This window comes from Rissa tridactyla, chromosome 21, assembly GCF_028500815.1.
Source record: "Rissa tridactyla isolate bRisTri1 chromosome 21, bRisTri1.patW.cur.20221130, whole genome shotgun sequence".
Lineage (NCBI taxonomy): Eukaryota > Metazoa > Chordata > Aves > Charadriiformes > Laridae > Rissa > Rissa tridactyla.
In genome coordinates, this window is record NC_071486.1 from 3425970 (window position 1) to 3438837 (window position 12868).

The 12868-nt window shown below is 50.6% G+C and overlaps 1 protein-coding gene and 1 long non-coding RNA gene across 4 annotated transcripts; one reads left to right on the top strand and one right to left on the bottom strand.

Moving 5' to 3' along the window:
• The first annotated feature begins 791 nt into the window (after positions 1–791).
• On the top strand, positions 792–4786 carry TSPO2 (translocator protein 2). Its single transcript, XM_054181224.1, has 4 exons — positions 792–926; positions 2731–2934; positions 3391–3529; positions 4458–4786. The coding sequence occupies exons 2-4, from the start codon at positions 2762–2764 to the stop codon at positions 4638–4640; spliced, it is 495 nt and encodes a 164-aa protein (XP_054037199.1). The 5' UTR covers positions 792–926; positions 2731–2761; the 3' UTR covers positions 4641–4786.
• A 2725-nt stretch (positions 4787–7511) lies between these two features.
• On the bottom strand, positions 7512–12765 carry LOC128900282 (uncharacterized). 3 transcript variants are annotated; one of them, XR_008463270.1, is made up of 4 exons: positions 12528–12765; positions 12091–12247; positions 8551–9741; positions 7512–7676 (listed from the first exon to the last, which is right to left on the bottom strand). It is a non-coding gene; the product is annotated as an uncharacterized LOC128900282 (long non-coding RNA). The 3 variants fall into 3 exon arrangements; XR_008463271.1 differs by having other exon boundaries at positions 8342–9741; XR_008463269.1 differs by having other exon boundaries at positions 8000–9741.
• Between the last annotated feature and the right edge of the window lie 103 nt (positions 12766–12868).

The following is a 12868-nucleotide window of genomic DNA, read 5'->3' on the forward strand; positions in this document are numbered from 1 at the left end:
ACTCCAGGTGGGGTCTCACGAGAGTGGCGTAGAGGGGGAGAATCACCTCCCTTGATCTGCTGGCCACACTTCTCCTGATGCAGCCCAGGGTACGATTTGCTTTCTGGGCTGCTAGTGCACACTGACGGCTCATGTGGAGCCTCTCGTCCACCAACACCCCCAAGGCCTTTTCTTCAGGGCTGCTCTCAAGCCAGTCGCTGCCCAACCCATATCGGTGCTTGGGATTGCCCCGACCCAGATGGAGGACCCTGCACTTGGTCTTGTTGAACTTCATGAGGTTGGCATGGGCCCAGCTCTCCAGCCTGTCAACCAGTGCTGTGTTAAATGGTGCCTGGGTACCGGCAGGGCAGGGACACCCTCGCGGGCACAGCGGGCTCCTCTTGTCCCACACAACACCCACAGACACGCTTTGGGATGGATCCCCAGGTGGAGAAACCCAGCAGAGCTCCCAGCCACGCCACACGCCGAACTCCTGCTGTTACGGACCTGATCCCTTACGCACAAGCTCTTATATATTTATACTTTTGCATGCCCGATGCACTCCCAGCCCCATCAAAGGCTGCTTCCCTGTCCCGTGCGGCCACCCGCTGACCCCTAGGTGAGATGCTGGTCCTCAGACTCAGCTGAGAGCCGCAGATGTCCCATCCCGGTGGTGCCTGGAGCCAGAAGCCGGTCCTGCCCTCCCCGGGGCTGTTCAGCCACCGCCAAGTCCCCCAATTCCTGCGAACGTGGGCTCTCTTCTGTAATCTGATCCAGCCACCGGCGCACGCACGCACACCCACCCACACACCCTTTTTTTCTGCTATTTAGGTAAAACTCAGCCAACCACTTCTTCATTGTAGAGCAGCACCGGCCTCAGAGAGAGAAGCTGGCCTTGGATGTCCAGCCCTTTTTCTTTGCAAGGGAGAGAAAGGCAGGAAGAGACGGTAAGGTTTTTACAGCTCCTACCCCATTAACTTACAGCAGCTGTGAGACAAAATAAGGGTTTATAACAGCGTTGTGTTATTTTCAACCCTCAGTTACTTCTGCGGTCTATCAGGTTCGCCTGGCAGCTACAAAGGAGTTGGGAGGAGGGAAAAATCTACTTTTCCCATTTTACTTTTCTGAAGTGCTACGGAGGAACCAGAACTCAGCTGGTGCCGCTTTATACTTTAAAAGCAGGACTAACGGCTATTATTTTTCTCAGTGTTCGGTAGAGTTTCTGGTTCCGTAGACACTTTAATAGAGCTATAAATTGTCTGGTAAAGGAATTGTTAGTTAGAGATGGTGCCTGGGGTATTTGTTCCTTATTGATGTGTAAATTGGCTTGTACTTGCTGGCGTGCGTTTCCAAAGATGAATGCTTTGTAGCACGATGATAATCATAACAATTAGCATAGGATATAGCAAAGCGTTAATTGCGAATTAAAATCCCAAGCAGAGATGGCTGTGAAGATCAGCCCTCTCCTCGTGCTCCCCGTTTCTCTGCCCAGTGCTCAGACATTTCCCCGGGCGAGGGAATTTTCTGTGCCCGCTTCTGTCTTCTGGCATTGCTGAGACCAAACTTTCCTGAGTGCGTTTTGCGTCGATGCTGACGACAGCACAAAACCGCTCCGCTCCTGGCGAGTCCTCCGTGTTATCCCTGACGAATGCTAATTTGGGGTTCATTCCTTATTCCTAGAAATTAATTAATTCCTAATTCCTTAATTCCATAACCAAAATGGACACAGACGGAAGGCAGGAGGAGAGCAAACAGGCAGGGTCAGAGCATAATGGCAGGTGAAGATACGGGACAGAGAATGAAATGCTGGATGTTGTCCTTATCCCACTGTCCAGTGTGGGAACGTAATGTAGTTATTAACATAAAGGGTCCTTTCTTTTATGCAAGAGGCAGACCATGAGCAAATTAAGAAACTGCTCCTGTGCCTCAGCCTACCTGCTTACAGAGGAGAGAATCCACCGCTGCCTGCCAGGGCTGCAGGGAGGATTAAACAAGGCTCATTGAGGGCTTAAAATGCGCTGTGAGGGTGTTATCATAGAATCACAGAACGGTTCGGGTCAGAAGGGACCTTAAAGCCCACCCAGTGGCACCCCCTGCCCTGGGCAGGGACACCTCCCACCAGCCCAGGTTGCTCCAACCCCCTTCCAACCTGGCCTTGAACCCCTCCGGGGATGGGGCAGCCACGGCTTCTCCAGGGTTGTCTTGTCACAGACCTCATTGGAAATACAAATCCTTGGTGAAAAATTAGAAGTTAGTCAGAATGGACGGGGGTTTCTGGGCATGATCTGCCTGGGTTTTCGTATTCAGAACGGCATGGAGAGGAGAGATAATGTTCTCTGGGATGCGCAGCCCCCGTGAACATCCATTACAGTTTGATGCTCTCTGACTGGGGCATCCGGAGGAGGAATGATAAAAGTAACTGCAGCCTTGTCTTCTCAGAGCATAACCACCTTAGCTGAACCCTGCCACACGAATGTTGTAAGAAGCCATGAAATAGCAGCGGGGAGCCACTTTGCTGGGGAGATCAAGGGGAAAAATGTAGCCATGACAGAAATAATTACTCTTATTTCAGAGATCGGGAGATGGGCAGAGGGCAGTCAGCAGCCAAGCTGGATGCAATATTAAATACTTGCCTTCTGCCTTAGAGACTAAAGTGGAATATGGGCAATTAGACAAAAAGCTTGGAAGATCAAAGCAGGAAAAAATGTCCTTTTACAGTGATAATCAACTATTGTTTTTAACTTACTGCAGGCAAGAGGCTACTTCAAGCCACCAAGGAAGGATGTGGGCTTATACCGTTGGTTTTACTGTCCTGCCTCATGTGGGAGGTTTCCTTGGCTGGTTCATGAATCGCAAAGAAATACCTGTTTGGTATGAGAAGCTGAAAAAACCTTCATGGTGTCCCTCCCGCAAAATATTCCCTGTTGCTTGGACTGTCCTGTACACTGGCATGGGGTAAGATCCGCATCCCGCTCCCTCTCTCGTCTTGCTGTTTCTGATACAGGGAAGAACAGACATTTCACACTCTTCCATTTGCTTTTGGGATATCCCTTGCCCCCCGCATCAGCAGGACATGCCGGGTGCGCTTATTCCCAGCAGATGAAGTACAGCCTGAGCCAAATCCTGGGCTGGGTCCCTCCGATTCACGCCGCAGGCAATGCTTTTGGCCAGGGATGCAGCCTGGCTCGGCTTCAGAAAGAGACACTAAAAGCAGCCTCTGCCCCGGGGAAATGGCGTGAGCCGCAGCGGTGTGACACGGGCGATGGGCTTGGGACCCCACGGGACGGGGAGGCAGCAGTCCTGCAAACACCGCTGTCCCCCACGTGGGTGTGAAACCATCTTGCACGAGAAGAGTTTGTATGAGGGGTTTTGCTCGCTGCAAAACACTCACGTGTGTTTCCCTCCTGACAGCTACGCCTCCTACCTGATATGGAACGACCTGGGTGGCTGCAGCGGCAAAGCCGTCGTCCCGCTCGGCCTCTACGGGGCTCAGCTGGCCTTAAACTGGGCTTGGTCTCCCTTCTTCTTCGGGGCCCGTAACTTGAAGCTGGTAACGTGTCCCGCCACCCATTCATCTGCTGGAGGCTTGTTTGCAGGTCTCCCTGCCACGGGTTTTGGGGCTGTTTGGAGGTTTTCTAACTAGCCTTTTGCAATCGTAAGGAGAGCTGCAGGAAGAGCTTTAGCTCAGATACGGTTCCCGCTGCACCTGGTTCCAGACAATGGTATCAGCCCCTTCCACCCCTCACTCTGCTCCTGCCGCGCCGATAGCCAGCCCCACCAGCGTAGGGCGGGCGATCGGGGACTCAATGGTCCGGCTGCTGCATCTCTGAGTTAAGGATCCGGGGTTAGAGATAAGCCCTTCTGGGAGTCACACCCAGCACAGTTAGCGTCCCTGGGGGGCACATGAGCTGTGCGTGGCTTATCGAGCGATACAATGCCCTGTGCACGGCAGAGCCTGGGAGGAGGCTGCGCGCGAAGGCATGGCACGGCCGCCCTGGGCTCGTGCTGCGTTCAGAAAGCACTTACCTCAGGTGCCACGGGCCAGGGGGGACGGAGACACAGCCTGGGATTTGTGTTTCCACCTGAATTTTGTCACTCTGTGGATGAAAGGTACATTTAGAAAGTTTGTTAAGTGATACTAGCCATGGGTACGAACATAAGCACGTTTCTGATCTGCCTGGATAGGCATTACCAGCCGAAGGGGACACTGATCGTCATAAAGAGTGTATTAATGTCTGGAACTTGATAATGAACCAAAATAATCAATACCGGCCTTGGCTGCCGGTGTGATACATTCAGATCTCACTGATTTCAGTTCAGAGCCAAGGTCCTGGGGTTTAGGATCACTCTTAGGTGACTTTTCAGTGCGAAATCTCCCCAATTCCGCCTTTGGTGGGATGGTTTATAGTCGTGCCGGGGAAGACGGCTGCGTGTTCCCAAGCGCGAGCACCCGGGTCATTGTCTTCTCTCTGCTCCAGGCGCTGATTGACATCCTGTGCTTGGACGGCCTGGCGATAGGCACCGTGTGCTCCTGGTACCGCATTAACAAGGTGGCAGCGCTGCTGCTGGTGCCCTACCTGGGCTGGTTGGCCATGGCTACTTGTCTCACCATCCGCATCTGGAAGGACAACCCTGAGCAAAAACCAGGAAAGAGCGAATAAGAGCAGGACGGCAATGAAGGCATTTTGTGAAACTAAGCTATGCTGATGTGAACCAAGATCTCATAATTTGGGGGTATCGTTTTTGGGACGGGCGTGAGAACACGCCTCCTCCTCCTCCCACCTTCATCATGGTTGTGTAAAAGAAAGGTTTGCCCCGTGCTCCTGTGCGGTCCTTTAAAGTAACTGTGCATCCTTAACCTGGGAACTATTTTCTCCGGCACTGTTGAGGTTTGGGGGCTACAGCTGTACGGTGACCTTAACGTTATCAGGTCAAATTCCAATAGGCAAATTAGGATCTCGTGATACCAGGCTGCTTCAGAGTAGCAATCGTGGATACCTCTAGAGCCGCTACCGTTCCCCCAGAGAGCAGAACTTGTTCACACACGTGGTAAATCCCATCTCCTCGTCTGGGACCAAACAAAAATGCCCTTCACTCGTGCACACCAATTTTTAAGAACATACTTATTTTTTTGCTATCTGTGCTCTTGCTTCATTTTCATGTATCACCTGGTTTGTGCTTTGTACCATTAACTTTTTATCTGCCAGCTACTGAGCAAGCAGTAATCTGTCTTGTTCTGCTAGTGAAAGGAGACCGGGCACTTCGACTTCTATTTGTGGAGTATCACACTTGTTGAGTTTCATGCTCCAAGATAAAGCAGCAATGATTAGAATGCGAATGCTTCTCCCAAGAGGAAATTTCTCTCTTCCGCCTCTGCCTGCTATTCCCCATCAGTGAAAAACTATCATCAGTGCCTTTGAAGAAAATACTTAAAATGTTTTTTGGTTTTTTGGGGTTTTTTTTGTTTTAAGTACAGAAACACAAGAGCCTTTGTAAAATTTAAGAATGGCCTTGAAGGTTGTAATTCCATGATTGGCAAAACCCCCCATGCCAACTCTGTCAGGTGCAGCTTAGGTATCTCATCCCGGAGCCTTTCCATTCCGGAACAGCACTGATCAGGACAGGTTAAAACACAAGTAGTTCTAGAGAAATGGGACCAAGCCATGGCTGAATCGGACACCAAATGTGCATAGACTAACCCTTGTCCATCGTTCATCCTGTCTTTGTCTTTGATAAATCTGAACCTTAGATTTTGGTGTCTACAGAGAATATTTACGATTATTTTTTAATTGATAGAAGCAATGTATGTGAAGAAAAGTGGTAGGTGGATCTTCTTCCTGGCAGCTGACTGTAGATCAAGGTGCGTGGGTACACATGCAAAGGGTGGGGGGAGGAGGGCTTAGCTGAGGATGTAAAATAAATTGTATTTGCTTTTAATAAAAACAAGCCACTTTTGTTTGGAGAATAAATAAATCCAAGCTTTTCTTGTTTTGCTGGTTTGGCACTAGGTTTGCAGAAGCTCAGGGGATCCTGTCTGGAATCCGTGGCTTGTGCTGTGGCTCCAAAGGGAAGGGGATCGGCAGCCAGACCTACTCCGGGGTGTGTGTTAGGAACAAATGGGCTGTGGGGGCTTCCAGCCTAAAGGTCCCAAAGGTTCCTTCAGCCGGGGCCCCTGCGCAGTGGGGACCCACTCACCTGCGGATCCCCATGATGGGGCCCTCCATTGTACTTCACCCACAGCTTCAAGGTCAGAAGCTAATCCTTGGGTTCGGGGTCCTTCCCGAGCCACGTCAAACCTGATTTTTAGAGATGCTGAATGTCGCCGGGTCCGGCTCGTGCAAACGGCAGAGCTGGGTGCTCAGCACGACTGAACGCCGGGGCCGAGAGAAACAAACACCCGTAGGTGAGAGCAGTTGAAATTTGAAGTGCCTGTTCAAACTTTGGTCGTAGATCTTGTTCTGGCACGTGGGGCCCATCCGTTATTTTTCCCTTCGAGCTTCTGAACACCTTTGCACAGGACTGCTGCTGCCAGCGTATTGCTGTCATCTCCCGAGCGAGAGCTGCGTAAGAACAGGCCTTTGAATAGATGTGGCTGTAACCAGGGGCAGGACTATAAAGCACGAGCACTGCAAGCGGCACTAGAAAGATCATAAGCTACTTGAAAAAAAAAAAAAAATCCTATATATTTCAGGGCTTTGTATAACGGTATGTTACCACTGAGCTTATTTACAGTAACGCCTCGTCTGTGTCTTCCAGAAAGCCACATGCCAAAGGACAGGAAGACATAAATTATTTCTTCAAAAAAAAAAAAAAAAAAAGCTAATATCTGGGCTGGAGATTCAATTCAGTGGAGTTAAGAATGATTTAGGGCGCCTGAATGTCATTATGCCTGTCCTTTCCCAGTTAGCATGGCAAAGTCACCGGGAATAGCAACGAGCAGAGACACCTAGTGAGGCCAGGAGGGATAAAGCAAGTCTTTACAGGGATCTCTGCCTGTGCGAAGGGGAAAAGTATTATTTAAATCACATTTAAATGGGTAAGTGACTCCAGATCTTGTTCGAATCTGCAACGTTTTAATTAAATTTCCAATATGTGTATATATTTGGATACATATTCCATCAGCTGTCATAAATTAGTCCTCTTTCCCCTTCCTATAATTTTTTTTTCTGCAGGCAAAGGAAAATCTAGAATTAAGAGTAACAGATTTTTTTGATCTTTTCACGTTTTCCCTCCCCGTTTCCCCAAGCTGCCTTGTTCTTGCCTTCATTTCAGTTCCTCTTCCTTCCAGTCCACCTATAAATGCACCAACAGCTTTGCTTTGCCACTTGCGTTTTCTTGCAGGCAGCAAAACCAGCAAACGTTGCTACAGGTAACACACAGAATAGCTTGAAATCAATTGTCGAAGTTAAATTCAGCAAAGCAGCCTCCTGTATTAATATTTAAAGCACCATTTGGTACGTTCGCTATTTAAACAGATACACTAAACCCCCTTCGCATAAAAATAACTTTAATGACATTTCAAAGTCAGCCATCTAGAAAAACGGCTTAGTTATATCGTGCAGCGCGGACCAAAATCAGCCCCTGGGAAGCTGGAGGGTCCCCGGTTCCCATCGGTGCCGCGGGACAGGGCTCTTGCCCCTGGTCACGCAACGGCTGGAAGCAGCATGTGGATGCGCAGCCCTTGCCCGGAGCCGGCCCTGCGTTACAAACAGAGCAAAGGGAAGAGGAAAGAAAAATAATAAAAAAAAACCAAACCAAGATGGTAGAAATCCAAAGCACGGTTAGGAACGTGGCTTGCTAAAATCAGTGAAATTTTGCCTCCGAGCGAGAGAGCTCTCCTCCCTGCTCCCCATCTTCCCGAGGGACCCTTTTTCCCGGGGGATGCAGAAGGAGCCCTGGGAAGTTTTGTTCCTGCCAGCGTTAACCAGCGACAGCCAGGCTGGATCGCCCTGGGGGGCACGCAAGGTGTTTGTCCACCCCCCCCCCCAGATCAGCTGACGGAACGGATCCCAGGTCCCACCTGGGAACATTCATAACCCACGACGGGACATGTCACGCTCCACATGATTCCAGCAGTGACTCAGACAAAGGCCGAGCGTTCGTGACAGCTCTCGCGGGGTCGTGGCATTTAGAGAGAAGGGCCACCCCTCAGATCACCATGTCTAATGATGATCCCTCTCTTCAGACTTCAGCCAGTCTTTCCAGAAAGCCATATTTGATATTAAACTGATCGTTACACTTGATCTTGGCCCAAAGGGCACATCCCCCAGCTGCTGGATACACAATATTTGTGCGTAAACAAAATCTTTCTGCCTTTCAGTCCAGGCTCTTTTCCTAAGCCTCGTCTCATTCAATAATTTACCAGCTGTTCCAGAAAACGCTCCGGCTTCAGTAGCGAGGAACTTTAATTGATTTGCTGTTGTCTGGAGCTATGTCAAAACATAGAGTCAAATGCTAGAGGAGATTTGCCGCTGTGCGCATGTAAACTTCAGAGAGCCGACTACGGGCCAGCAGCTCTCCCCCCCACCGCCCCTTCGTTAGCAGAATATAAATTCCTGTGGCTTTGAGCACCTGCAGCACGGCGGGGGCTGACCTTCCCCTTGAACTGCTCCCGGTAAAACTGCAGCAGGAACCCAGCAGGAGGGAGGTGGCGCTGCTTGGAGCTGTCGTGAACTTCCCGTTGGGCTTTGAATCCACGGGACAGCTTGCCAACAGAACAGACGCCTCCCCGGCTCTGTGGCAGCGTGGCAAGGGGTGCGTGAGAGTTGGGGACCAGGGAGCAGATAAGGCTCCCGGAAGGGAGAGCGTCGCTTATCTCCGCCTGCGCCACGGCTCACATCGGCTCTGGCGCGGTTTCCCGGGGTGCTGCCACCCCGCACAGAGGGACACGGGCACCCTCCAGGACAAACCCTGCAGCGGCCGACACCGGTGTTCCCTGCCCTTTCTTTTAGATCTTGGCATTGAGGTCCTGCAGCGGGAGGAGAGGGACAGGTGAGAGCCCCCGGGGGCCAAGGGAAGGAAAGCTGCCTCTGCACATCACTGTCAGCGTGTTTATTTATTTATCACGTAACGGTAGTTACAGCTGGAAAAAGCAGGAGGGGGATTGCTGCCAGACAATGTATCTAGGGAGACGTTTTGTTAGTGCCACCAGCTGTCCCCTTGGAATAGAGAGCACGGCTGAGCCATGACTCACGCAGCCGGTGTCTTATTTCACTCTCACATCTATCCAAAAATGTTCCTCCAGCCCGAGAATGCAATAAAAGCCTCCTTTTCCTGGCAAGGACTTTTGCAGCCAGGTCTCTTCTCCTGACCCTTTGTGATCGGGAAAACAGTAACGGCATTTTAACTTCAGGACGGTAACTCCTGCTGCAATTAGAGGAAGGGCAGACAGCCCGCCTGGGAGACAGGTCAGGGGAATGCAGTGCTCTCGGTGTGAGATACTTATTTAAGATGGGGAAAATGTTGTCAAATTGTTCAGAGATGCCTCTAAAGTCAGTGGAGAAACTCTTGTGGACTTGGATGGACGCAGGATCAGACCTTCATATCCAATATTCCAGCAAAGCCAGAAACCTTCTCCCAGAACGGGTTGTTGCCTTAGCTTTGCCTTGTTAGCAGGCGCCTTTGCTGGTGGCGTTTGCGTGCAGGCAGGTCTTCAAATCTTACCACAGGTTTGGTGGCTCTGAGGTTCTACTCCTCCCCATCGCTTCATCTGGCTCTGCTCAGGCATTTCGGCCTCGATGCCCCGACACACCAAAGCCAGACCTTTTAAAACAGAGGGAGACAGGCCGCCAGATGTTGCGGGACACATCTGTCACGGGATGGTGGAGAGCGGCTTTGGGCAGGAGAGCACAGCTTGGGCTCGTGCCACCGAGACGGAGCCAGCTCAGTGGCCGATCCCGCAGCCGCGGTGCAGGGTTGTGGTGGCCCCGTTGGTGTTTCCCCCGTACGAGGTGCAGCTGCTGGAAAGGATTATCTCCGGGGGGGGGAGTCTGCACCCAGCGTGCGGGGTGCGAGGAGAGGCCACGGGGCTCTGCTGGAAACCAGCACGGCTCAGCCCTTGCCATGGGAAGAGGGAGTGGGGAGAGGGAACGGGCTGATTCTCATTCTCCCGGCACAAGAGCAGATCCCTTGTGGCTCTTCGGCGGCTGAGCAGCGATTCCGCTGTGCAGGGCTCTCCGAGCAGAACTAAATTAATAGACAACTAAATAAACCATTAAATGAGCAGGGAGAGGGGCAGGGTGGAGGGAAGCCTCAATAAAAATGCTGGTTGGCAAGCGCAAAGATTTTAGTCAACCCGAGTGCCATCGGGAGGTCCCTACGGGAGGCTAGCCGCATCTCTGGCACCTCTGGGCACCCGTGCCCCGGCTCCGACTCTGAACTAGCTGACGGAAAAAACCGTTCCATCACTGGCTTCAGTCATTAGGCCCATGCGCTGACACAGGCGCGCACCGCGGGGGAGCGGGGGTCACTCAAAACCAACCAAACAAAACCGATCAAAGCTTCCATTCCTATGGCTTTAACGCAAAATGTCAGATTGACAGCCGCTCGGAGGCGGCCCTTTATATTTTTGGCGCAGGCAGACGCTGCAGGGGGGTGGCTCATGAGTATTTAGTGCACTGCCCTAGATGGAGCTGCAAAGCAGCTGGGGAATAGAGGTAGAGACTCGGTGCCGCATTCCCGAGATTAGATTAGAGCTCAGCCCTGAGCCCTGCCGAGGGGCCAGGCCAGCGAAAGCTACAGGCCGCAGGAAAGATGGGACCCGAGCCACCAAGAGCTTCCAAAAATAAAGAAAAGTGGGTCAGGGGGACTGAAGAGGGGCTGGAACGCTTCTTTAAAGTATAAGGGTAAGAAGGAAACAAGCTGTCAGTCATTAAGAGAGGATTCCCATCCCCAAAAACACCGCCTGAAATGTCAAAGGTGAGAGTAATTGGGCAGGGGAGCTGGAATTTGAGCATAGTTACCATGCAAGAGGAAAAACACTACACCTGCCTGCCAGGAAAGTATTTTAAGCTTAAAAATAAATAAAATTCTGCACCATGAAAATGAAAGATACGTGTTCCACGGATAGGATGTCTTGGAGCTTGTCAAACCCTTGATTGCGCTGTTGTCACAATACTCTCTGTGCCAGCTGTGTCAGTCATCAAATAAACAACTTCTCATCACTAGCAAACAGTGTGGGAGCAAAAGCGGGGGGGCTCTGTCCCCAGAACAACTGCGTTTCTGTGACGTTACTAATGAAACGCTACAAAGGATATTGGAGCACAGAAAGGCAGGCTGTTGTTAGCAAGGGGGCTTGAAAGAGTAGCCAGAATGAATTATCTATGAGAATATATTATTTATTATCTATGATAATAAATTATCTTCCCAATGGCATAAATTTATTTCACTTTGCATCAGTGCAGACCTCTCTAAAGTCTCTAAAGAGCTGACTACAACAGTATCACAGAGACCGAGTTTGGCCTGAAAGCAGGTATTCACACCGATTTGATGTCTACAGAATACAGTTTATCCTCCTCAAACTAAGAGCAGGTTTTCCACTAAGTACAGACTGAATGCTCAATCAAATATAGCTTTAATATTTCGTATTTATCCAAATCTTGATGGCCGTGGGTTACGAACGAAGTGCAGAACCCAAGATACTGGAGATTGGATTTCCAATACGCCTTGGCTAAAACGCGAGTTCTGCACAGCCGTGCGTTTTCCGTTCACTGCCAGCCTCGTGGCACAGCAGGATTAGTCTCCGCGAAAAATCCTACTCAGGTTTTCATTAGGCTTGGCTCACACGGGATTTATACAAACTTTAAATGGTTTAAGTTTAGAGTGAGAAACTGGAAGAATTTCACATAATCCTGGAGGCAGCGGGGGGAGACAATCCCCTGAACCCAAACATACAAAACTCTTTTTAGAGCTCATGTGAAAGCGACATCACCCTCGAGCATCCCTCTCAGTTACCACAGCCTCTTCAGGAAATCTGCTTGATACAGAGCCCAGCAAACCAAACATCCCAAACTCGTGTCAATAAAATCTTTATAGTCCTTCTCGTTTCTCTTTGCATGAAAGGCGGACTCCACACCCACGCTCGTTCGGGCGAATCCCAATTAAGTACCTTACCAGGATGCCTCTGGTACTCCGTCCTCGGCACACCGCTGACACCAGTCCTGGTTATTAGCGCAGAACCGCACACACCTCGCCTCTCCTCACACCTCCACGATTCTTTGGCCCCAGTGCAGTCGCCCGTTCAACATCTGCGTCCTCTGCGGTGGCAAAACTGATAGAAACAAAGAATTACCACAGGAGCCACTAAGGCCAGCAGTTTTCAACTGCTCACTCTTACCTAGCTACGTTATCGCTCCCAGCATGCTGGGTGTATTGCCAACATTCAGAAAACAGAGAGGAAAGAATACAAAATGACGGGCAGATGCTCAGCACGTGCACTTGGAATTGCCCTGCACCAGAAACCCTGCCCCGCTGGGAATTATAAAACTGACTTTAAAATATCTGGGAGAAGGTTCTGGCTCGCATTTACACCAGTACGATCTGACACCAACTTCAAGAAGGAAGATGTCACCCTGTTCAGCTCCTGGTTTCGTTGTCCCTGCATGGACATCCAACAGGGTGGAAGGAAAGGCAGGTCTCCTGCTCCCCTCAGCACTCCTGCCTTGATGCTCCAGGTGGCCCGTGAGGCCAAATCCACCAACAGTGGGGATTTTTCCGCAAACCAGCTGGGGACTGCCCCTTTTCCCTCTTGCCTGAGCCGAAACAGCGGTCCTTCAAGGTCAGCAATGTAATAACCTGGCAAAAGAGGGTAGATGGAGAAGCTGCCAGCTCTGTATCTTGCCAGCTATCTGTCAGGCTAATGGATAAATAGATACTTATGCTTCCAGGATTT